This window comes from Mastigoproctus giganteus, chromosome 7, assembly GCF_048544385.1.
Source record: "Mastigoproctus giganteus isolate SK-2022 chromosome 7, ASM4854438v1, whole genome shotgun sequence".
In the NCBI taxonomy this organism is placed as follows: Eukaryota; Metazoa; Arthropoda; class Arachnida; order Uropygi; family Thelyphonidae; genus Mastigoproctus; species Mastigoproctus giganteus.
In genome coordinates, this window is record NC_143581.1 from 201,789,784 (window position 1) to 201,815,807 (window position 26,024).

General features: G+C 34.2%; 1 protein-coding gene across 5 annotated transcripts in view; it reads right to left on the reverse strand.

Moving 5' to 3' along the window:
- Positions 1-1,572: 1,572 nt before the first annotated feature.
- The window catches only part of LOC150083572 (glutamine--fructose-6-phosphate aminotransferase [isomerizing] 2-like), a 96,515-nt gene continuing 72,063 nt past the window's right edge, over positions 1,573-26,024 (reverse strand). For 2 of the 5 annotated variants that reach the window (XM_090378075.1, XM_090378073.1), the window contains 4 exons: positions 17,034-17,161; positions 12,261-12,413; positions 9,385-9,561; positions 1,574-3,250 (listed from right to left, as the gene is read on the reverse strand). In XM_090378075.1, the coding sequence (XP_090234201.1) occupies positions 3,206-3,250; positions 9,385-9,561; positions 12,261-12,413; positions 17,034-17,161 (503 nt within the window). In that variant the 3' untranslated portion in view covers positions 1,574-3,205. Of the gene's footprint in view, positions 3,251-9,384; positions 9,562-12,260; positions 12,414-17,033; positions 17,162-26,024 lie in introns of all 5 variants that reach the window. The other 3 variants (XM_090378074.1, XM_090378071.1, XM_090378072.1) reach the window with 3 other exon arrangements.

Here is a 26,024-nt window from a genome sequence, read left to right on the forward strand (position 1 = left end):
AGATCAAGACACAAAGAATTGGAAAAGATGGAATGGCTGTCATCTGTTTGGATAGAAAATCAAACAAAGAACAAGTTTGCTTACGATAGAAGCAAAAGCATTAGCAATATTTTATGGCATAATTAAATACATAAGTATTTTATTACGATTATTTATTGTGTTTGATAATGTTTTGGTTACAAATGTGTGTTCAATCTTGGGTGGTCGGCACCTAACCCTATTTTTCCCATAGGACCTGTTGTTTATATTGCATGATTTTGCATTGCACGAGGGTTTCTAGGAACACAACTATCGTGCTATACGAGGATTGACTGTATTATAAATGGAGAGAGTTTGCTCACTGGTTGACTAGTTAAGGAATAGATAATCAGGAAAGTTGGATACTCAGGTTGATTGTCTTTTTTTTTAAGCGCTTATGTTGTGCATTAACTTCATCAGAATTATACCAATCTATGGTATTTGAGCTTGGAGGCTCTAAGGCTGGATAATTTTCTTTATCCATATCGGCTCCTTTTTGCCCTGGGGGATTAGCTTTTCCACCCAAGTTACCAGCCCCACCACAGGGAGGCAGGATCAGTGCCACTTGTGACCAAGCTTAAGAGTTAGTATATAATAAAAAAAAAAAGTACTTTCCTTTTTCTAGCTCTCTTTTTATACTTTTAAAAAGTAGAGCTAATTAAGAGAAAGACTTTTAAAACAAAATAAACAAGGAAAAACTCAGTCGCCCTAGAAAAATTGCTCTATGAATTGCAGTAGAAATAGCACAGAAGCACAATGCTTGGCCTCAAGATTCGCTTGGCACCCTGGGCCTTCCCACTTGGGAAATAGTTCTGTTTAGTCTCTCTCTCTCTCTCGGCAATTATCGATTATGGTATATTTTCATAATGGATTACCTGCAAATTAGGTTACAATATTTCAATTTTGAAAATACCATAATTAATTATGCCCATCACTAGTTGAAACCATTAAGAATAGTTATAAAATGACAAGACATGCTAAAGAATCATTGATTTGTCATACTGAATGCTGTGCTTAAGCAAATTGGAGGTCACTTTAAATTGCTTTATAAAAATTATTTTTAGTTGTAGAATATGCTTCTACATTTGTTTCATGCAATTTTGAAACACACTGTATTTTTTTTTTTTTTTTTTATGAAAACCCCAAACACGAAAGGTATCAAAACCTATAGTACTTAGTACCGTACATGGGTTGAAGGAGAAGTATGGGGGGGGGGAATACCGGAAACTTTGCTCTAGAGACTAAACATGGGTTTCACCACTTCAAACCTCCAATAAGCAAAGTGGTGGTATTTCACCGGTTGATTAATAACAAAGAAAAATAAAGAGAATGTAAAAACTTTTACAAAATTCAGTGAAGATGGAATATGAAACTGTGATTATTTTCAGATCAACAAACATGTTTCACATTATTTCAAAAAAAAAAAAATTACATTTTAATTTTTATCATCCATATACAAATTCAATTTGTCACTCAGAATGCATCATAAATATTCAGATTTTCATAAAAATATTCCATATCACAAAGTAATTTCAAATTAATTTAGTGAAGCATGATTTTCCTAGATGGTAATAAACAATTTTCCTACAAACCAATATTAGTATGAATTATAAATACTATTCAATAATTGGCTTACACATAATTATCTGGTCATTTTAGTAACACTAAATAATTTTAAATAACATATATTTTTTAAAAAAAGATGAATTATATACTAATGAGAGAATATATACTTTTTCCAAATTCAACATTTCACAAAATTTAAATATTCAACATGTATAAATTCAGTGGTGTTGGCAACCAATCTTTATAACTACTTATAAATTGATCATAGTATGGAATAATATATTTCAAAATATGACCTCATAATCCAAAAATTAAATTTTATCTTAAAATGATTTATTTTGTGTCAAAAATGCATATGACTGGAATGTTGGGAGAACAGTATTTGCAGCAAAGTTCTAACAGACTTTACATACAAATTTAAGAGCACCAATGACTTGAATGTCTGTATACCTCAAAATGTAAATTTCAACATTAACTTAAAAGCACTACAATAAGTTTAAATTATAAACTGATCTAATATTTTCCATGATTTATTAAAAAGGCTGCCATAAAATTTCTGTGCCAGTCTTCAGGATGGTAACTCAACAAATGACACAAAAACTAAATTTTACTGACTAGTTTCTACTATCAAAATGTATACAGCACTCTTAAAAAAGTCTATTACAAATGTTAATTTAAACATAATATAAATTCCATGAATTTAGGAACATATGTACATAGGTAGTAGAGAGAGAATATCAAATATTTACAATTATCATACGTGCTTCTTAAAAGTATTTTTTTTTATAAATATGTCAAAAATTACATCATACAGATAAATACTTTGTGTGACAAAGACACTACACGTCACAGAATTTGTACTTTAATAGTGTGTATGAAAAATTTCAATTAAAACATTGTCCAAATTTGCAAGAAATTAATTTTCTTTTAACTTGTGTGTTTTTAAAACTATAAAATTAAAATGTAATATTACAAGCTGCAGATATTGCTTCTGTTAAATTATTAATGCAATTATTTTAAGTAATCATCCGATCATATTTTAAACTATTACAAATTGTTTAAAATATGCAAATCAATATTCTGCACTGTTGATTTTATAAAAGAATGAACAGGTGCATGTGCAGATGGTTAGACTCATAAAATTTTATATTAATTTATTGACATTAAAACACAAAACTGTCTTTGATGTGGTGCAAAATTTCTGCTTTCTGGAATAAACAATACAAAGTTACAACAAACAATATAATTAAGCAATAAAAATAAAGCTAGGAAAATCTTAAATTTCAGCTAAAGCTAAATCCAATTTAACTTCTTTTAAAGCTTTCTATAATCACACGTTAAGCATTCATATTAAGGCACATGCAGAGCACAATATGCTTTTAGAAAAATTTGTGCTTAACACTATATATGAATAACAGATTCTGTGTGAAAAAATACATGAAAATATTAAATGAATTCAACATATTTTCCTTTCTTTTCTTGAAATTAAAGTTGTTTTGGAAGAGTGCAGCTTTAAAGAGAAGATGGAATGTTGAAACTTTCAGAATAATATAAGCATCTAGTTTTGTTTTGTTTTGTTTTTTTCCCTTCATCCAAAGCAAAAGGCAGAAAAATTATAGTCTTACTCTACAGTTACAGACTTAGCCAAATTACGTGGACAATCCACCTGCAAAATAAAACATAGAAAAGGAAGTTACATCAGATTCATATCCTTTGAATATAATTCCATATAAAGTGCTTCATAAGAAATGATGCCTCATAATTTTAAACAGATATCACTGTACTCAAGAATATTTAGACTATTTGTAGTTATGTTAAGTTTCAGTTATTATACAAATTAAATTTAATCTGTTTTATAATATTAATCAAGTCTCCATTGTGGAAAATGGACTATCAGAGTTTAATTAGAAAATATCATACTTATCACATGTTCTTTTCATATAAAAGACAATAAAATGGAAAAATGTTAACATGTTATCAACTTTGACGCTGTCACTAATATGTGTACTTCAATTATTACAACTGTAGTTGTAATTTGCAATATAACTGCAAATAATTGCAACATCTATATGAAACTCAAAAGCCACATGTGCCTAAACTTGTCAGTAAATTTTCGGTTGACAATCTAATTCTCAAAATTCTCCACTAAAGATTTTCTACCTGCTCAAAAATACACAACAATAATATAATCATGTTTCATTGGCTTGCCCCTTATATTTCATTGGCCCACCCTTTGCTTTGATGACTGCTTGACATCATTACAGCATTGACTGAATGTATTCCTGAAAAATCTCATGGTACTAAAAACAGATTAATGTCTCCTGCACCTCTTTAAGTGTTTATGGTTTCTTTTGCATTACTGAAATATCCATTTTGTTCCAAAATTTTTTAACTGGATTGAGGTCTGGACTGTTCCCAGACCATGTTATTGTGCAAATTGATTTATCCTTCAAGCATTTTTGCATCTGTGGACAGTAAAGACAGCAAAATACATTATATTTTTTAAGCAAGTGTGTGATGTTTCATAAATTTAAAACTTTTGCTAATTTCATGAAGTAGTACTTACAGTTTTGGCTCTATGACATGGAGCAGAGGCGTCCTGAAAAATGCAACTGGCAACATCCCCATAGTAATCTGTAATTGTGAAAAGTAATTTTGTCTCAGGAATGGCCTTGTACACCTCAGAATTCACTATACCCTTCAAAAATTCAAGACGACCAACTCCTCTATGCGAAATACAACCCCATATCATTTGAGATGCAGAATGTTTCACTATGAAGTTGAAACAATCAGGATGAAATTCTTCTACTCTTCTTCAGTCTGTAGGGCTATCCAAACCATGCAAGTTGATGTTGATTCATCAGAGAAAATAACACATTTCCACTAATCCTCAGACCAACTAGCATGTTCTTTTGCTCACTTTAGATGCTTGTTTTCAATTTTTTTGCATCAAAAGTGGCTTTTTTTTTTTTTTTTCCCCCTTGGCTGATGTGTTACTAATCCTGATAATAAAATATGTCTACGTACTGAAGCAGTACTTGCCTTTACTCCTGTATCCCCCTTTCACGCTTTTTTTTGGGATCTGTTGATGAGGATCTTCTGTTTTGAACACAAAGATGGACCAGAAATCTGTCCTGTGCTGTAGAAGATATTTGTGGACATCTACTTTCTTTTTTTCTGTTTAGACTCCAAGTTTCTGATAATTTTCATAATAAATGTGCCATGTGCCGCTGTTGGCTGAATATAGTGAATCCTTTTAGCTATTTTATACATAGAATGTCCCTCTGCATTCAACGCGGCAGCAATACTTTTCTTAAGCGGTGTTAATTGTGAAAACTTAGACATTGCAATAGCACAGAATGTTGTGCCCATGGCATATGCACTGTATTTATACTGTCACTAGGGTGATGCAATAATTTGAGGTATTGCTCAAAGCATCAAAGGTGGATATTGTTGGGATATCAGAGACATGGTGTCACACAGATATAAGGAATGCAGAACTGGAATTTGGGAACTACAACGTCTACAGAAAGGATAGGAAGGGAGGAAGGGTTATGTTATTAGTTAAGAAACACATACAATCCAAGGAAGTGAAGCCAGTCGACATCGCTGGACAGTGCAGTGTCGAGTCAGTTTGGTGTGGCATAAGCACTGGGAGATCAAAATTGAGAGTAGGAGTGTGCTATAGGCCTAATGACTCTGATGAGTATAATAAGACACTGTTTGTGGGTTGATCACTCACACACTATCAAGGCTTTTGTGGATTTATTGGATGATTGTTTTCTACATCAGCATGTTCGGGAGGCAACTAGAGGAAGTAATACTCTTGATTTGATTATCAGTAGTCATTCTTCATGCATTAAGAATCTGCAGATAGAGGAACCACTAGGTGGCAGTGATCACAGTGTGCTGAAGTGAGATTTACTCAAAGAGATAACTACCATCGGGGGTAAAGGGAAGGGTTATTGCTTTCGTAAAGGCGACTACAATGGTCTGAGACAGTATTTAAATTCTATACAGTGGGACCAGCTGATGATGTTACCAACAGCAAATTCAAAATGGGAAGCATTCAAAGAACTTATCTTAGAAGCTACTAGGCTTTACATACCAACTAGGAAATATTGTTCAAGGTTTAGGCCTAAATGGAAGTCAGATGAACTAATGAGACATATGACAGAGAAGAAGAATGCTTGGGACTTGGGATACATATAAATTAACACGTGACACAGAAGCCTATGATAGATATAAGTTGTTCTGTAACCAAGTTACAAAGGAGGTTAGGCAGGCGAAGGCAGATTATGAGAAATCTTTGGCAAAGGATGCAAAGAAAAACAGTCAAGAGTTCTTTTCTTATGTAAACTCTAGAAGGAAGGGGATGAATCAGATTGGTCCACTTGATATCAATGGTTCAACTGTTGATGATCCTGCTCAGGTAGCTAACAAACTAAATTAATATTTTGCATCGACATTCACACATAAAGAGTTATTCAGCGAGGAGAATGCCAGAGGTGTACTCAACTATGGCAGTAAGCTAGATAATCTTGTAATAACTGAGAGTAAAGTGGAGGAGAAATTGTTGAAGATAAACACAAGAAAGGCACCTGGGATGGATGGGATCTATCCAGTTATATTAAAGGAGGCAGCAAAGGAAGTAAGAAACCCTTAGCCATAATTATGAGAGCTTCCTTGGACTCAGGGGAGGTACCCATAGACTGGAGATGTGCAAATGTGACCCCAATTCACAAAGGAGGATCAAAGGCTGACACAAGTAATTATAGACCTGTGAGTTTAACTTCTGTTCCAGGAAAATTAAAGGAGGCACTGGTTAAGGAAGCACTGCAGGATCATCTGGACAAGACTTCAGTTACAGCTCCGACACAGCATGGTTTTGTTAAGGGAAAGTCTTGATTGACCAATTTGATTGGATACTATGATGCAGTCACAAAAGAACTGGATGCAGAGAATAACTTTGATATTATATACTTGGATCTTAGAAAGGCTTTTAATACTGTTGCACATGGAAGACTGCTGCACAAATTGGAGCAGTGTGGCATTGGAGGCAAATTGCTACTATGGATAAAGGGGTGGTTGAGGAGGAGAAGACAGAGAGTGGTAATCAATGGACACTGCTCATTGTGGACTAATGTTATTAGTGGAGTCCCTCAGGGTTAAGTGTTGGGTGCATTATTGTTTTCTGTATTTATAAATAATATTGATGATAGCATATCAAGCTTAATGTCCAAGTTTGCAGACGATACAAAAGTTGGCAGGGTTGTTAAGGACACTACTGACGCTATGCTGCTGCAACAGGATCTGGAAAGGTTGAGCAGATGAGCTGAGAGGTGACAAATGAAGTTTAAAATTGACAAATGTAAAGTACTACATATGTGAAACAGCAACCCCACAGCAACGTATCAACTCTGTGGTACTACACTGACAGTGGTAGAGAATGAAAAGGACCTGGGGGTAATTGTGCAGGCAGATATGAAGTTCTCTGAGCAGCACAGACAGGTTGCAAGAGTAGCTCATGGTGTCTTATCAATGATATACAGGATTTTTTCTAGCAGGGATAAGGTGATTATTCTCTTGTATAAGGCAATGGTCAAGCCACACCTTGAGTACTGTATACAGGTCTGGAGGCCTCATTTCAAGAAGGATGTAGAGCTGCTGGAATGAGTACAGAGAAGGGCAACAAGGTTAGTGAATGGAACAAAGGGTTGCTCTTACGAAGAAAGGCTTAAGTTTTGCAAATTACAGTGTCTGGAGATGCGAGGTGATCTGATAGAGGTGTATAAAGCCTTGAACGGTTTGAACATGCTCAATGCTGATGGGATTCTGCCTCTTGCTCAGAATAATCACCTGAGAGGGCTTATGCCCTCTCAGGTGATTATTCTCAGGTGATTATTCAGGTGATTATTTCCTCAATTCAAATTGAGGAAAGACAGATGTAGGATAGATGTGCAGAAATTTTCTTTAGCCAGCGGGTAGTTGGTTGGTGGAACAGATTTCCATCCATTGTTGTGGAAGTTGATAGCATAAATAAATTTAAGGCTCAGCTGCACAGGTATTTCGAACGAATGGAGGGGTGAAGTGGAAGTTTTTTTTTTTTTTTATTTTCTGGCTGATGCTGCATAAGCTTGCTTTCTTACATCATATGCCTCTACTAATGCTAATGTATGGCATTATCTTATTATCTAAGTGGGCCTGTTAGAAATGGATGATGCATAAAGCTAATGCTATTACAAAACATATATGATATACTGCCAAATTTTGTAAGTGATATAATTTTTTTGGCAATACGTTTCTGTATATGTTTTGGAAGTTCTTTCAATGTAATATCAAAAAATTACACCTTTATATGCATAGGTTCTCTTGAGGCTCTACAGAAGTGTGCTATCATCAATCAGCTGTGTTCAACAAGTAATATTAACCAATTTTATATTAATAATAGTTTCAACAATAAATGCAGCTGGGTGTAACCTTTTAACAATATTTGGGACAATGTGAGCTTCCATAAAATTGAAGAAACTCACTGGAATGAATTAAGATCCACAAATAGCTGAAAATGAATGAAATAATACATGTGTACATGTCTTTACTGGAAAAGAAAAATAAATAATGCAAGCTTTAATAATCTTAATTTTTTTTGTATTTTTTAACATTTTTATGATATTTACCCTTATTTTTTTTAAATTGATTTTATTTTTGACAATAATCCTGCTCTAATTTTCAGTTGTAAAGTCAAAACAGGAAAAAATTAATATTTAATAGCATTTATGTACATAAGTTTTAAATTTTTACAGACTTCCAAATTCCTCAAAAAAATTCACTTCAGTTGCCATGCATAGGTCAGGAAACCAATTATAAAAGGATTAAAGCCATGACTTTTAAATATGGGTATTTAAAGCTTAAAATAAATTAATCCTTCCACTGTTGGAAAGACTTAATTGTTTTTAATTAGTGCAGTGCAGTGCTAGGGAACAGTTCTACTTGTTATCTTGAAACTCAAAAGAGTTCTGCAACTTATTCACTACATTTTACAGCTTATAGTTTATTAGTGCTCTTAATTTAATTATTCATTTAGAGTTTACACAAGCACATGTATAAATATATTTCTTAACTACTACTCTTCAATCTCTCCCCCTTTAATCCACTAAAGAAGCCTCACAGAGGGGTCATCTTCAGTAGAATTGGGGGTTAAAGATGTGATCCTCCCCAGATATCTGTACAAATTCCAAACAAACCATTCTCTTATTTCAAGTTTTAAAGTGCAGACTTGTTTTCAACATTAGTGACTGCCATTTTGTCTGTGGATCATATAAGCAGCAACAATGCATAGAAAGCATAGGAAGGTGTATCCCCAACTTCAGCACAGGAAAGTTGATCCCCAGCAGCTGCTTCAAGTAAAGTTGCTGCTTGATAGTCATTCATTCTTCCTTCTGGTTACGAATCAAGTTGCATTGCCATGATGCATTTACACACAATACATGATCAGGTCCTATGTGAGGATGGCATGCCACAAACTGGTTAGACATTCATGGTCTCCATTTCTCAACACAACAATGATACTATATACAATGATATATATCACAAACATTGCATAGAAAATGAATATGTAAGCAGCATTCCATAAAATATAACTATTAAAGCATGTCACTATATCAGATTGCAAATGGTTTTATCATAACATACACATGTGGCCAGTAAGAAATTTCTTATTAGAACTATTTTAATCTACCTTATATATTTAAGGTGAAATTATACTAAAACATTACAACATATAATAAGAAAAATACTCACATTGCAACCCCTAAGTACAGCAATATGATATGAAAGTAGCTGGAGTGGAATAACAGTTAAGGCACCCTGAAGGCAGTCAACAGTATGTGGTACCTCTAGAAATTTAAAGGCATGCTTCTGAGTTTCTGTATCTCCCTTTTCACAAATTATTACTGGTCGACCATCCCTTGCTATTACCTATAAAAAGTCCCCAGCTATAGAGTTTAACACACTAATATTTACTTCATGTAAAACAGGCTTCAATACTCTATTAAAATTGAACATCATACAAATTCTAAACAGCCTGGCAGAAGACAGACACAAAATGCTAACTCTACTTTTATTTCAACAAATTTAGCCAAAATTTATATTAAAATGGTTCCAAACATTAACATACAAATCAAAGTTCAGATATACACTGAATTTTAATTTTGTATCTGTAATTCACTGAAGCACTGAAGTGAATTATAGATACAAAACAAAGGATAAAATAAAAAGAAACATCATAAAAGTTGTGATGCTGTTGTACATATAAGCTTTTGTTTGTTTTCTTATTGTGTAATTTTGCACAAGTTTTAATGAAAAATATCCAAATAAGATGTTACTGTATTACTATTATATAAGCACTTATAATGTACTTTATTCAGTGTTTAAGCGAAAAAAACCAAGATTTTGTATAATTTGTACTAAGTTAAAACTGAAAATGCACTATTTAATTTTAAAAAATTAAAAAAATATATATTTTCATAAGTTTATTTAAAAACAAAAATGAAAACTAGCATAGAGCAGAGCACTGATGTAAAAAGCAGCAAAGCTATACAAAATGGTGCCACAGGAATATTTCATTTATTAGTAATAAAATGGCTAAACAAAGAAAGAAAGTAATGCTAATATTACATCTGCCATGAAACAAAAAAATAAAATAAAATAAAAATACTAACAAAAATAAAATAAAATAAAAATAATAACAACAACAACAAAATAAAATAAAAATTATATAAATTAAAATTTCTTCCAGTTTTATGTTTCATTTACTTCTCTTCTTCTTCCAAATATTTGTCTAATCCCTCTTTAAATTATACAAACTCTCTGCCTCTACAAAGCTGTTTTGGCACATTATAGCCATAGTTACTGATGCACCAATAAAACCACAACAAAAGCCTCTACAAGGCCAAGTGGTAACTTTTTCCAATAGCTCATTACTCTATGACTAAAGGTAAATTTTCTTCTATCCATTATATTTAATGATGCTTCCTTAATTTAAATCTATGTTCCCTTTTGTGTCATCCTAGATAGAATGCCTCCATCATTTAATCTGCTTAACTCTTTTATGGCTTTAAAAGTTTCCAAACTTTACAGCTTGCAGAACTGGAAACTGTCCTGCCACAACTAATCTTGTTGCCTTCCTTTGTATTCTTTCAAGCAAATCATTATATTTCCTGAATTGAGACCACACCTGCCAGTATACTGCTCAAGATGAGTTACAACCCTTTATTTGTACTACAGGACAATGCCCCATTTATATCCTTGCAGCCTTAGCATGCTGTTGAAAGAAACAGGACAAAAACAAAAGGAAACATCACAAAAATTGTAATGATACTTTTTTTTTTTTTTATGAAACCCCCAAACACGAAAGGTATCAAAATCTATAGTACTTGGTGCCGTGCATGTGTTGAAGGAGAAGTATGGGGGGGGGATGCCGGAAACTTTGCTCTAGAGACTAAACGTGGGTTTCACCACTTCAAGCCTCCAATAAGCAAAGTGGTGGTATTTCACCGGTTGATGAAAGTCATCTACAGCATACATCCCAGCTTGTTTGTTTTCCTAATTTTAGTATATGCTTTGTTCATGTAATTTTTCACTGCTGAGCTGCATTACAACTTACAGATCCTTTTCATAATCAATAGTGCTGAATTTGCTAACAGTTGATAACTTAACTTGCAATCAGAACTGGAGCTAAATTTGCAGGCAAGTATACAACTGGTTGCAGAACCTATAGGTGAAGCTGGCATCTCTGTTTATATCTCACATTTTGTCTAATTGCTTGAAGCCGCTCCAAGTACATGGTTATGTACATTACACTTCGTGCACCTGCCTAGAACCACTGAAAATTGTCCACCTCCTTGTACGTAGTTACTGTGACCCAAATAGAAAACCATGAACTTACTGGCATTAAAGCTTAAATATTATTTTTTAACCAGTTGTATAATTTTCCAAGTCTTGCATCTGGTTCTCATTGTTAACAACTCTTCCTCACCTTAATATCACAGCAAATTTTGATATGAGACTTGTAATAGTGTACTATCAAGAATACTAGAAAAAAGAGGAATTCCAGGACAGAACTGCAACATGCCCTGAAAATATGTTGCAATTATTATAAAATTAATAAGACAAAACAAAACATCAACTCCTGTAATAAATACAATTAATGTTTCAGAAAATTAATGTTGCATATCTGTCTCAAAAAGCATCAAAGATAAAATATTTTAAAAATCAAGGATTTTCTGAAATAGATAAGCTGCTGTTTCAGGACATTTATTGCAGAAAATAATAAAATTATTTGCATCAAAATAAAAAAGAACAAAAGTAATTATTTATAATGATGGCTATTACAGAAAACAATAGCAATAATAATATTACAAAACTTTTTCAGGTATCTTCAACCAAACCAGAGGTATATAATGCATTTATACAATACTTCATTTTATTCAATTTTGGAAGAGAATAAAAATTTATTTATTAGTAATTTTAATAATAAATCAATTATAAATTTATTAATTATTATTACAGAAAAAACTTATACCAAAAAGTTTTTTAGTTATCTACACTTTATCACTACATTTATCAAACACAAACATTATCAAAAAGGTCTCTATATAGGAAAATAGCTATCTTACCTGCTGTAAGGCATTCATGCACTTAGGATACACAGGATCACGGGTAACAACCATTATTACGGGCATTGCTTTATCTACAAGCGCAAGAGGCCCATGTTTCAGTTCTCCTGCCAGGATCCCTTCTGAATGAAGGTAGGTCAGTTCTTTGATTTTCTATATAGAAAACAGAAAGTAAAAGCAAAATAACTTACAACAATATGAAGAATTTTGATGTCTTACATCTTTCAAAGTATTTGGTCAAAAAATTTGAAATTTTGGAATGCTCCTATATTAGATATCTGCTACAAGTATTGCAATATCAAAGACGTGTGCTTGTGTGAGTACAGATGCACATATAGTTACTGCATCATGACAAGATTTTGAAGAAATTATGGGTTTGAACATGTGTATGTACACAATTTCTGCAAAGTTCAGTCACTATGCAGTAATCAAATCCTCTGCACACAACTTCATACTGGTAAAGTTGTGCACAGATGGTATGGACTGGAGCTTGGTATGTACTCGTTATGTGCAGATTTAACATCATCACTGCTCAGTCACTTTCTCAAAATTATTAAACATATATAGTTTCAATATTAAATTATACAGAAAACATAAAGCATGTGGGACTGGGAGAAAAATTTCCACATAAGGAAGGAAATCTGTAACACATGGTTTGTATTGAAGTTTCTGTGTGTAAAGGGTGTCCAATGGTGAATATACTCGGAGATCGTACAGAACTCTCCTGTTGTGAAAACTGAATAGATCAACTATGTAGCTGATGTGCTTATAGCAGTGATGGAGATCTGAATCTTTTTACAAAATCAGTTAATGCAAATGATGATGTAGACAAGTTAACTTCCCTCACTAACAGTGAACTACAGGAATGAGATCTATGTTGCTATTGAGAAATGGAGCTGCTCCCATGAGGGTGGGGGTGCAATAATTTGTGATGGAGCATTTGTGCACAATCAGCACAAGAATTTGTTGATGGAGCATGACAATGACTTTTCACAAGGCGAGTGCTGTGAAGCAAGGTTGCAATCACTTATTTGAGAGCTATAGACAAATTATACAGACAAAAATACAAGAATTCCATGTGAACCTATATTCACCTTTTAATACAAGAGCCTATAAGTATATATATCGTATGCATATTTTAAAAAATATGTATACAACATATAAAGCTTTTTTGTTATTTTATTGATTTTTAACAGTAAATTAAAATAAAATTAGGTAATAATAATAGTGATAATTTTTACTTTAAGCACTTTTATTTTAAAGTGTGTTGGGGTAAAAAATAAAAAAAAAAACCTGCCGAATATAAAATTTGTTGAGGTTAAGATTTTCAGTTACCATGGAGTTATCAGAAATGCATCTGTGCATATACATACATATAAAATATTTATAAATATATATATTTAATGCAATTTTACACATAATATCCAACTGCATTTTTCCTACACTTCTATGTGTTATTTTAAATTGAGACATCACTTGACATATTAATAATAATTCTTCACCATTCAATATGATATGAACCCTCATGCACCTGAAAATAATGAATGCAGAGACTGGGTAGCAATTGGGCAGCCTTCTACCTAGTGGCACATCCTGATACTTGCCAAATATTGAGAAGCAAAATAGCAAAGCAGTTGTCTGTCAAAAAAAGTGAAAAAATTGGGTGAGAAGACTGGATGCAGTCTTGAGGTAATGCACATGAACACTGTTTTGTACACTCTAAAGATCAAGACTATTCACTGCCAAAAATAAGTGCAGTAAATTTCAGTTACATATTAGCTGTTGTACTGATAAATTGCAGTAAAACAGTTACAATGAAGTTGTAAAATGGTAGTGGAGAGTAGAGTAGAGTACAGAAGATATACCTCCTCTCTAGATTCTAAAAATCTGGAATTGTCACATATTCATGACAACAGGAACAGCTGCAGATGTGAAGTGGATATCCTTTGACAGATCCATATGAATTCATTCCAAGACAATTTATTGTACAAGAGTTCGGAGCATAACAATTCTCCATATGTGATAATTGGATGCATGACAGTTTGGTGTGTGAGACAATTTGGTGTATGTTGAACAATTCAGTGTATGACACAGAGATCAGAAATCATTGTTACATACAGTGAAATGTCATTCACCACATTGTCTCATACACTGAACTGTCATGTACTGAATTGTTGCATACACCAAGCTTTCATGCACATTGTCACAAATAGCAAATTTTCATGCACCAAACTGTTGTACAACAAATTGATATGATCCTCTTTCAACATTCCAGTTTCTAGATATTGTTGAAACAGACTGACAAAGATCTGAATGCAACTCAAGAAAAATCATACAGTCATATCAGTCTTACACGGCTATCTGCAGAAGGCAACCAACAAGACTGGTATGACTGCAGTTTGATAATTCCACACTAAAATCTTACAGAAATTCCAAGAATGAAAACCATATTATGAACATCAACTGTTTCAGAAGAAACAGAATTTAAAGAGATAATGCTGAGGTGGTTGTAAAAGAGAGCTGATTTGCTTGTCTTATGGTCTGATGATATACTATGACATGATGTTGCCAACAGACATGCCTATTACTGGGGCAAAAATAGTGAAAAGATCAGGATCAACCCAACGTTATCATGCAGTGTGTGGCTTCACTGCTACTCAGTTCCTGGAGCCATACATCCTATAAAACACAATAGATGGAGTTTGTTATTTCTAATTTTAGAAAATTGTGTGTAACCAGCTTGAAGAACACACAGAGAAAGCAAACTAACTTATATAGCATCAGCCAAAAAAAAAATAAACACACACAAACACCACCCATCCTTCCTTCCTTACTCTCCAAGGATTTGTCTAGTTCATCCTTGAATTTATTCAAACCATCCACTTCCACATCAACAGATGAAAGTCTATTCCAACAATCAACCACTCACTGGCTGAAGTCAAACTTCTGCACATCTGCAACCATCCTTCCTCATCTTAAATTGATGCCCCCTTGTGCGTGTAATCTCAGCAAAAGGAAGAATGCCATTCACATTCAGCTTACTCAATCCATTCAAGGCCTTAAACAGCTCAATGAGATCACCCTGCAGGTGCCTAGTCTCCAGATGCTGCAATTTGTAGAACTGAAGCCTTTCTAGGTAAGAGCACCCTTTGTTCCCTTCACCAATCTGGTTGCCCTTCTTTGCACATATCCCAGCATGTCTACATCCTTCCTAAAGTGAGATCTCCAGACCAGTATACAATACTCTAACCATAGTAATTCCACACTAAAATGTTACTGAAATTCCACAAAGGGATAATCACTTCCTTATCCCTACTAGCAAAGTTTCTGTATATCATTGACAAAACCCTATGAGCTATCCTTGCAGCACATCTGCACTGTAAGAGAATTTCATATCTGACTGTACAATTACACCCAGGTCTTTTTCATTTTCTACTACTCGTTGGAATCTAACTGCATAAATGTAGTGAAAATGCAGGTAGACATATGGAGGTGTGATAAGTCACACCTCCATATAAAGGGAAATGGCATAAAATAAAGTACAATATTCTGAAACACATTTCTCAATCACATAATTTTCTGTTTTTTATAATAAAAAAACAGGAAGTCACTTTTTAAACACCTTATAGCACAAAAATTTATGGAGACTGGGTGCTGGTGTAAAAGGATTGGGCTGGGTTATTTTGAATATAGGTGAATTTGGAATACCTAGGTGGCTAAAGCCACGAGATATCAGTAATCATATCTATAAACCACATAAATTCTAGTATCTGCTTACCTATTTGTAGTAACAAATTCCCAAGTCTCTTGGGGTGGGCAGGACACATTAATCCTTGCCAGATTAACTCAGCAACAGTATGAAGAAAATTCATAAAAGTTCCTCCCATTCCAATGAAACTCAAACCCTTTTTTCTATAGAGTTTTAAAGAACAGCAGTTGTAATCATTGTGCTAGCCATGAGAACATTCATGTAAAAAACTCAGGTAGGCCAGCTAAAAAAAAAAAAAAACTCTGAAAAGTCTTTACTGTTCTGGCAAATCTGCATAAGTTAACAAAAAAAAGCAAACAGAGAATTAAAATATACCATGATCCATACTGTGAAAAATCTTTAAAATCTCAACTCAAAAAAGTAAACATTACAAATGCCACAAGCTATAAAAGCTTAAATGTGTCAAAATTTTTTCATCCTTTATTATGAAAGTATTATAGCAATTATGCACCTGGATATATTAGAGACAAAGCCAAAGCGATAACCTGAAAAGGTATCTTTGATTTGTGTTTTCCAGAAACACAGGATCTCTCCACCATTTATCACAATGGTGTAAGGAATTTGTTCAGTCAAAAACTTAAAAATAGGCTAGATGCAATGGTCCAAAATCACCTTGCGCACTTATGTCAAAGGCCTAATCTATATGTTAATCTTAGAGTTCACCACTAATTAGCCAAAGAAATGTATATGCTGTGCAAATGCATCTGTTGACAAGAGCAAATTCTGTACAGGAATTGTTGAGTATAGCAAGAATTGGAAAGCAAGGTAAAGAAACCATTGGTACTTATTCTGAATACTGGTAGTTTTTTCAGAAATGTAATAACAACAAAATGTATATTATAGAGTAATAATGTATATTATGTATATACATTATATATACATATAATAATTATTATGTATCAAAATATATATTATAGAGTACATTGATAAAGCATGAACAGCTGTTTACACAAAAATTTCAGGAGCTGACATTCATTTATAATCATCAAGAAATGGAGACTTACCAAAGCACCTTCAAGACATGTAGCATGATTGTAACCTCTACCCATCACAAGGACTGATTTTTGTTGATACAATTCCTGTGCTAAATTATGCACTTCTTCATCTAGTTTTAGCACTTCCTTGATATGGTCTGTAATGAAAAATATGATTAAAATTAGTAGAGGACCCAAAATCTACAGTAAGTACAAACTAGTTTACAATCAGATCACTAAGGGGGTTGGGAAAGATAAGGCAGATTATGAGATATCCTTGACTAAGAATTTAATTTTGCTAGCAGAGACAAGGTGATTATATCTTTGTATAAGGCAATGGTCAGGCAACACCTTGAGTACTGCATACAGGTCTGGAGGCCTCATTTTAGGAAGGATGTAGAGTTACTAGAATGAGTACAGAGAAGACCAACAAGATTGGTGAGAGGAACAAAGGGGTGCGCTTACGAAGAAAGGCTTAAGTTCTGCAAGTTGCAGCATCTGAAGACTAGGCACCTGCAAGGTGATCTGATTGAGGTGTGCAATGCCTTGAATGGTTCAAGCAGGCTCAATGCTGATAAGATACTTCCACTTGCTGAGATTAAGAACCTGAGGGGGCATAGATTCAAATTGAGGAAAGACAGTTGTAGAATATATGTGCAAAAGTTTGCCTTTAGCCAGCGGGTAGCTGATTTCTGGAACAGACTTCCATCTGTTGTTGTGGAAGTTGATAGCTTAAATAAATTTAAGGCTGAACTAGACAAACATTTGGAGTGACCAGATGGGTGAAATGGGAAGGTTTTTTTTTTTGGTTGATACTCTATAAGCTTGCTTTCTTGCATCATATGCCTCAACTAATGCTAATTTGCCAGCAAGAACATGGAGATGATTATTCCATTGAAGGCAATGGTTAGGCCACATCTTTGAGTACTGCATACAGGTCTGGAAGCTTTATTTTAAGAAGAATGTAGATCTCTTGGAATGAGTGCAGAGAAGAGCAATCAGATTAGTCAGGAACACAAAAAGGTACTCTTACCACAAAAAAAACTTCAGTTCTGCAAATTGCAGCACTTGAAAATTAGGCATTTGCGAGGAGACCTGACTGAAGTGTTTAAGGCTTTAAATGGATTGAGTAAGCTTAATAATGATGGTATTCTTACTCTTTCTTGGATAACATATAAAAGGGACACAAACTTAAAATGAAAAAAGATGGCTGTAGGATAGATGTGTGAAAAATCTGCTTTAATCCAGAGTAATTGATTGTTGGAACTATCATCTGGTGTTGTGGAAGTGGGTAGTTTGAATAAAATTAAGAAAGATTAAACATATAGATGAGGTGGGCAGTGCATTTGTTTGTTTCTTTTTTTTTTTTTTTTGGCTGATGCTGTATAAGCTTGTTTCCTAGCATCATTTGTCACCACTACCAACACTACTACTATTACTACCATTACTAAGGGAAGGGTTTTTTTTTCTTTCATAAATGATAGTACAGTGATCTCTTTTTAAATTCTATACAGTGTGACTAACTTATGATGTTACCAAAAACAAATTCTAAATGGAAAGAATTCAAGAAATTATCATAGAAGCTACTAGGCTTTTCATAACAACTGAAAAATACTGTTCAAGGCTTAGACCTAAATAGAGGCCAGATAAACTATTGAGACATGTGGCAGAGAAGAAAAATATATGGAATTCATATAAATTATGAGCAGAAACAAGAAATCTCTGGTAAAGAATTCCAAGAAAAGCAGCAGACTCCTTTACTTATATTAGCAGCAAAAGAAAGGGGCTGAATAATATTGGTCCACTTTATGTAGATGATTCAATGTTGAGGAATGAGGAATTGTTTAGAGAGATGGATGTCAAAAGTTTATCAAACTTTAACAGGGAGCTAAATGATTATGTGATAACTGAGAGGAAAATAGAAGAGAAATTGTTGAAGTTAAACATAAAAAAGGCACCTGAGATAGATGGGATCTATCCAATGATATTAAGGGAGACAGCAAAGGAGATAAGAAAACCATAAGCCATAATTATGAGGGCATCTTTGGATTCAGGGAAGTTCCCTGTAGACTGGAGATGTGCAAATGTATCCCCGATTCACAACGGGAGATCAGAGGGTGGCATGAGTAATTACACACCTATTAGCTTAACTTCTGTTCCATGGAAAAAATGGATTCACTGGTTAAAGAAGTAATGCAGGATGATCTAGACAGGAAGGCAATTATATTTCAGCCACAGCATAAGTTTTTTAAGGGAAGATTTTGTGTGACCAATCTGATTGGACAGTATAATACAGTAACAAAGGAACTGGATGCAAAAAATAATTCTGATATAATATTACTTGGATTTTGGGAAAGCTTTTGATACTGTTACACATAAAGAACTACTGTACAAATTGGAGTAGGTGGCACTGAGGGAAAGTCACTGCTATGGATAAAAGGATGTTTGAGTGGGAGAAGACAGAGTGGTTATCAATGGACACTGCTCTTTGTGGACTAATGTTATTAGTGGAGTCTCACAAGGTTCAGTACTAGGCCCATTGTTGTTTTCTGTATTTATTAATGATATTGATAAGGGTATATCTGGATTAATGTCTAAGTCCACAAGTGATATAAAGGTTGGCAGGATGGTTAATGTCAGTAATGAAGGTACACTGCTGCAACAAGATATAGAAAAATTAGGCAGATGGGCTGAGAAATGGCAACTGAAGTTTAAAATTGACAATTGTAAGGTACTGCATATGGGAGCAGTAATCCCAGAGGAAACAAACTGTGTGGTACTACACTCAGGGGAGTGGAAAATGAAAAGGATCTGTGCAGCCAGATGTGAAGTTCTCTGAGCAGTACAGACAGGTTGCAAGGACAGCTCATGGGGTTTTGTCAATTATATATAAAGGAATTTTGCTAGCAGGGATAAGGAAGTAATTATCCCATTGTATGAGGCAATGGCCAGGCCACATCACAAAAGGGGTGCTTTTACCAAGAAAAGCATAAGTTCTGCAACTTGCAGCATCTGGAAATAAGCACCTATTAGGTGATCTGATTAAGATGTTTATGGCTTTGAATGAATTAAAAAAACTCAATGTTGATGAGATCCTTCCTCTTGCTCAGACTACGCACATGAAGCAGCATAAATTCAAATTGTGGGAGGGTGGTTACAGAATATATGTGCAGAAGTTCGCCTTCAGCCAATGGGTGGTTGATTGCTGTAGAAGTGAATAGTTTGAATAAATTTAATCTTTCACCTATCCATCCCTCCCAATAGTAGTAGTAGTGGCATGTGATGCAAGAAAGCAAGTGTATGAGCTTATGCAGCATCAGCCAAAAAAAAAAAAAACACACCATTCCCTCCAAATGCCTGTCCAGTTCCTCCTTAAATTTATTCAACCTATCAACTTCTACAACGACAGATGGAAGTTTGTTCCAGCAATTAACCACCTGCTGGCTAAAGGCAAATTTCTGCACATCTATCCATCCCTCCCAATAGGCAAACTATTGGGAAGGATGGATAGGTGAAATGTTTTTTTTTTGGCTGATGCTGTATAAGTTTGCTTTCTTGCATCATTTTGCACTATTAATACTAACACTAGCACTAATACTAATGGTAATATCTATAAAATATAATATAACTGCAATGAAATTTGTTTATGAAATTAAACAATCAAATGTGATCCTTTGATAACATTTCAGTTAAAAGTTGCTATTAGTTTAAACACTTTTCTATACCAAATACTGAGGAAAAACTACCAATGAATCAGCATAACCCACTAAAGCTCTGGCTATACTCGTAAAATCATGAAATCATAAAATGGGAATTATAAACCATGAAGTAATAAAACAAAATTTTAAATTCGCAAGGTATGCCTATAAACTCAGTACATCTATCCTAGAAAATTAAAAAGTGCTAAAATATGATGAAGTCAATAAACCAGACAGTTTTCTATGTTTTCATTTTTTTAACTGAATTATCAGCTGAAAGTAATGAAAGATGAATTCTGAGATAATGGAGGCAACAAACAATATGGCTGAATTGATGTATGTTTCTAAGGTAAGAAGTATGGGAAAGGGAGGGGATAGTTTAATCTCATCTCTTATTTATTTTTTTTTTTCATTCTGGAAAAAATATATAACAGTTAGGATTTTAAAATGCTCATAATGCTGAGAGAAAAACAACTTTATTTCTCTCACACGGTGTATAACCACTATCAGGATGAGCAAAACCAACTCTCCTTCACATGACTGCACTAATTTGTCAATCAATTAAGTGTTTAGGGTAGCTTTTCTATGAAATCTGCCATTAAATGTTTTTTAAACATCACTTTATACAAGGATCGTAAATCATATCACTTTTGAGAAAGGTTCAAAATGGAATATTTTATGAAATAGAAGACTCATTAAGATAATACAATGAAAGGCAGTTAATGAATATACATGACATTACCTAAAAATATGATGAATTGGAATGCATTCTGGTGAATTCTATGAATTCTATCCATTCTGAACCCTGCTTTAGAATTACTGTTCCTTCACCCATTATACCCATTATGCTATGCAATTTTGTAATGTCTTTGTGAGTGTGGTGTCTTTTGTAGCATCTTTTTCTGAAATAGTGTTCCTGCACTCTATGAATTCCAAAATTCATCTTTTATTATACTAATCTATAGTACAAGAGTGAAATTCAGAGCTAAATGCTTTGTTGTCTTATATTTTAATGGCATTTAAGATTTTCTTTGAATAAGAATTACCCATAAACAAATACTTGTGAGTTGATATTTTCTTATCATTCATAATTTTTTTTTTCACTGTGCTCCCTTTTTATGATTTAAGTGGTGCTCAAGTATTTAGTAGCTAGCACATTCCTGCCAGATAAGCAACAGGAGGCAAACTTTTTAAATGTACTCTCAACATGGCATCATTTCCCTTTCTGTCTTATGTGATTTTTGGCAAGATGAAATGAATGCATTTTGATTTTTTGTTTACCCAAACTTCAAAGTTCCAGATTATATATTTCACCACAGCCAGAATGTTTACCAGAGAATTCAAATATACTTACACAGCAGATATCAATTAAAACAAACTGGCTTTACAATCTGTGCATGCCTACTCTTCTCTTCATTCATACTGATCAAGTTATTGAGTATTTCATGATACTGATAGACGACAATGATCCTGAAGCAGCTGTTGTAGAATATTTCGAGGATACTTACACCAGATAAAGAGACAACACAACAGACATGATATTCCAAATCTTCTGATAAAGTCCTGAAATAATCTGACCATGTTAGGGATGTTCACCTCATTCTAATAACAATGTTAAAGGATGGAATAGATGATGCTATTCTGCAGCAGTGTGTGATCATCTATCTAACTGGCACTAAATGAGTACAGCAATTTATTAGCAGAACAGGAAAAACTGTTACAAAAAATACATGAATGCAGATAAGCGTATAAAAGCTGCTGCAATAAGTTCCTTGAAAGTGGACCATTACAGTATTTATATTTCTTGCAACCTGCTTAGTCTGCAACTTCCATGGTGCTGCTGTTTTAAATTAGCATCTATAATCCCACCTTTTCTTTCTAAATTAATCCAAATATGGGCATCAGCCAGCCAGCATCTATTCACAGTTCAACTGCAAACTCACAAAAATGTTTTTTTTTTTATTTATTTATTCCTTATAGTTCTGTTCTTTAGATCAACCTTCCTCAAAATGGATTAACTAAAGATAATTACAAAATTTCAAGAACAAAAAAAATAAATTTTCTGTTTATACTCTGAGGCAATTACACAGTCAGAGGAGTTCACAATATAGAGAGAATAGAAGAAACAGCACCATATTTAGCAGTCACAGGTTGAACCCCAGTCACTCAAAGCACATATACTTATGCATTCTCATGCCTGTTCACTTGGCTCCTGTCAACAAGTTTCTGCTAGCTTCTCGGTATTCAGCCCATTCTCATTACTAGAGTATTAAAAGAATCAGTGAGCAACCTTTCACAGTTGGGATCACCATGAAGAAAATAAAAAAATAAAAAATACAATGCAGGTTGTAAAATGAACTGAAAAAAAATCTATTTGAGGAAAAAAATAAGAGTTAGGATTTATAATATATTAAAAACCATATATTGTGCATTAAATTTACTATTTACAAAAGATATGCTTTATTTTATAGTACTCTGTGTGAAAGCAATCTCTAAATACCTTGCAATCCCCATGCATTCAAATAGCCTGACATTGTGTTGCATTGCATGGGACAGTGAGAGATCAAATGCATTAATCATGTGCAAAATCCCAGGAGATCAACAGCAGACAACTGTAACTGACATAGTTTATCTGCTCATAAAAAGCTTTTAGTGATTTTCAGTTTACTTTTCTGCAACAACTATATAACACTCCACAAATCAATGACATTCCAAATGAAGAGCATCAGCAGCTGAAATACTGTCACTTATGCTTTTCCTTTTGCACAGCCATTTCACATATACTTTATCATTTCTTAAATCTGGGTGCCTACTCAGATGAGCAATTGACCTTACCCAAAGATTTGTGGTAATACTTTGCATTGTATACACACATAGGAAACTAAAGACAGGCATTTTATAAGATTTTCAGTTCATCTGCAAACTCAGTTATTTAAAATGTCTGGTCTCAAAAGTTATGATAAAGAAACAAGTTAACCTAAGTTAACTAGAGGGAGTAATACCCTTGATTTGATTATCAGTAGTGATTCTTCATGCATTAAGAATCTGCAGATAAAGGAACCACTAGGTGGCAGTGATCACAGAGTGTTGAAGTGGGATTTACTCAACGAGGTAACTACCATCAGGGGTAAAGGAAAGGGTTTTTGCTTTGTAAAGGTGACTATGGTGGTCTGAGACAGTATTTAAATTCTATACGGTGGGACCAACTGATTATGTTACCAACAGCAAATTCAAAATGGGAAGCATTCAAAGAAATAATCTTGGAAGCTACTAGACTTTTCATACCAACTAAGAAATATTGTTCAAGATTTAGGCCTAAATGGATATCAGATGAACTAATTACACATGTGGCAGAGAAGAAAAATGCATGGGATACATATAAATTAACAGGTGACACAGAAGCCTATGAAAGATATAAGCTGGTCTGTAACCAAATCACAATGGAGTTTAGGCAGGCAAAGGCAAATTATGAGAAATCTTTGGCAAAGGATGCAAAGAAAAACAGCAAAGAGTTCTTTACTTATGTAAACTCTAGAAGAAAGGGGATGAATCAGATTGGTCCACTTGATATCAATGGTTCAACTGTTGATGATCCTACTCAGGTAGCTAACAAACTAAATGAATATTTTGCATCTACATTCACACATGAGGAGTTATTCAGGGAGGGGAATGCCAGAGGTGTATTAAACTCTGGCAGTAAGCTGGATGATCTTGTAATAACTGAATAAAGTGGAGGAGAAATTGTTGGAGATAAACATAAGAAAAGCATCTGAGGTGGATGGAATCTATCCAGCTATATAAAAGGAGGCAGCAAAGGAAGTAAGCAAACCCTTAACCTATGGACTGGAAATGTGCAAATGTGACTCCAATCCACAAAGGAGGATCAAAGGGAGACACAGGTAATTACAGACCTGTTAGTTTAACTTCTGTTCCAGGGAAATTAATGGAGGCACTGGCTAAAGAAGCATTGCAGGATCATCTAGACAAGACTTCAGTTATAGCTCAGACACAGCATGTGTTTGTTAAGGGGAAGTCTTGTCTGACCAATTTGATTGGATACTAAGATGTAGTCACAAAGGAACTGGATGCAAAGAATAATTTTGATATCATATATTTGGATCTTAGAAATGCTTTTGATACTGATGCACATGGAAGACTGCTGCATAAATTGGAGCAGTGTGGCAAATTGCTGCTATGGATAAAGGGATGGTTGAGTGGGAGAAGACAGAGAGGGGTAAACAATGGACACTGCTCTTCGTGGACTAATGTTATTAGTGGAGTCCCCCAGAGTTCAGTGTTGGGTCCAATGTTGTTTTCTGCATTCATTAATGATATTGATGATTGTATATCAGGCTTAATGTTCAAATTTGCAGATGATACGAAGGTCGGCAAGGTTGTTAATGACACTATGCTGCTGCAAAAAGATCTAGAAAAGTTGAGTAGATGGGCTGAGAGGTGGCAAATGAAGTTTAACATTGACAAATGTAAAGTACTGCATATGGGAAGGAGTAACCCCAGAGTAACATATCAACTGTGTGGTACTACACTGACAGAGGTAGAGATTGAAAAGACCTGGGGGTAAAGATATGGGAGAAGACAGAGAGGGGTAAACAATGGACACTGCTCTTCGTGGACTAATGTTATTAGTGGAGTCCCCCAGAGTTCAGTGTTGGGTCCAATGTTGTTTTCTGCATTCATTAATGATATTGATGATTGTATATCAGGCTTAATGTTCAAATTTGCAGATGATACGAAGGTCGGCAAGGTTGTTAATGACACTATGCTGCTGCAAAAAGATCTAGAAAAGTTGAGTAGATGGGCTGAGAGGTGGCAAATGAAGTTTAACATTGACAAATGTAAAGTACTGCATATGGGAAGGAGTAACCCCAGAGTAACATATCAACTGTGTGGTACTACACTGACAGAGGTAGAGATTGAAAAGACCTGGGGGTAATTGTGTAGGCAGATATGAAGTTTTCTGAGCAGTGCCAACAGTCCGCAAGAGTAGCTCATGATGTCTTGTCAATGATATATAGGAATTTTTATAGCAGGGATAAGGAGGTGATTATCCCCTTGTATAAGGCAATGGTCAGGCCACAACTTGAATACTGTATACAGGTCTGCAGGCTCATTTTAAGAAGGATGTAGAGCTGTTGGAAAAAGTACAGAGAAGGGCAACAAGATTAGTGAATGGAAAAAATGGTTGCTCTTAAGAAGAAAGGCTTAAGTTTTGCAAATTACAGTGTCTGGAGACTAGGCAACTGTGAGGTGATCTGATTGAGGTGTATAAAATCTTGAATGGATTGAGCATGCTCAATGTTGA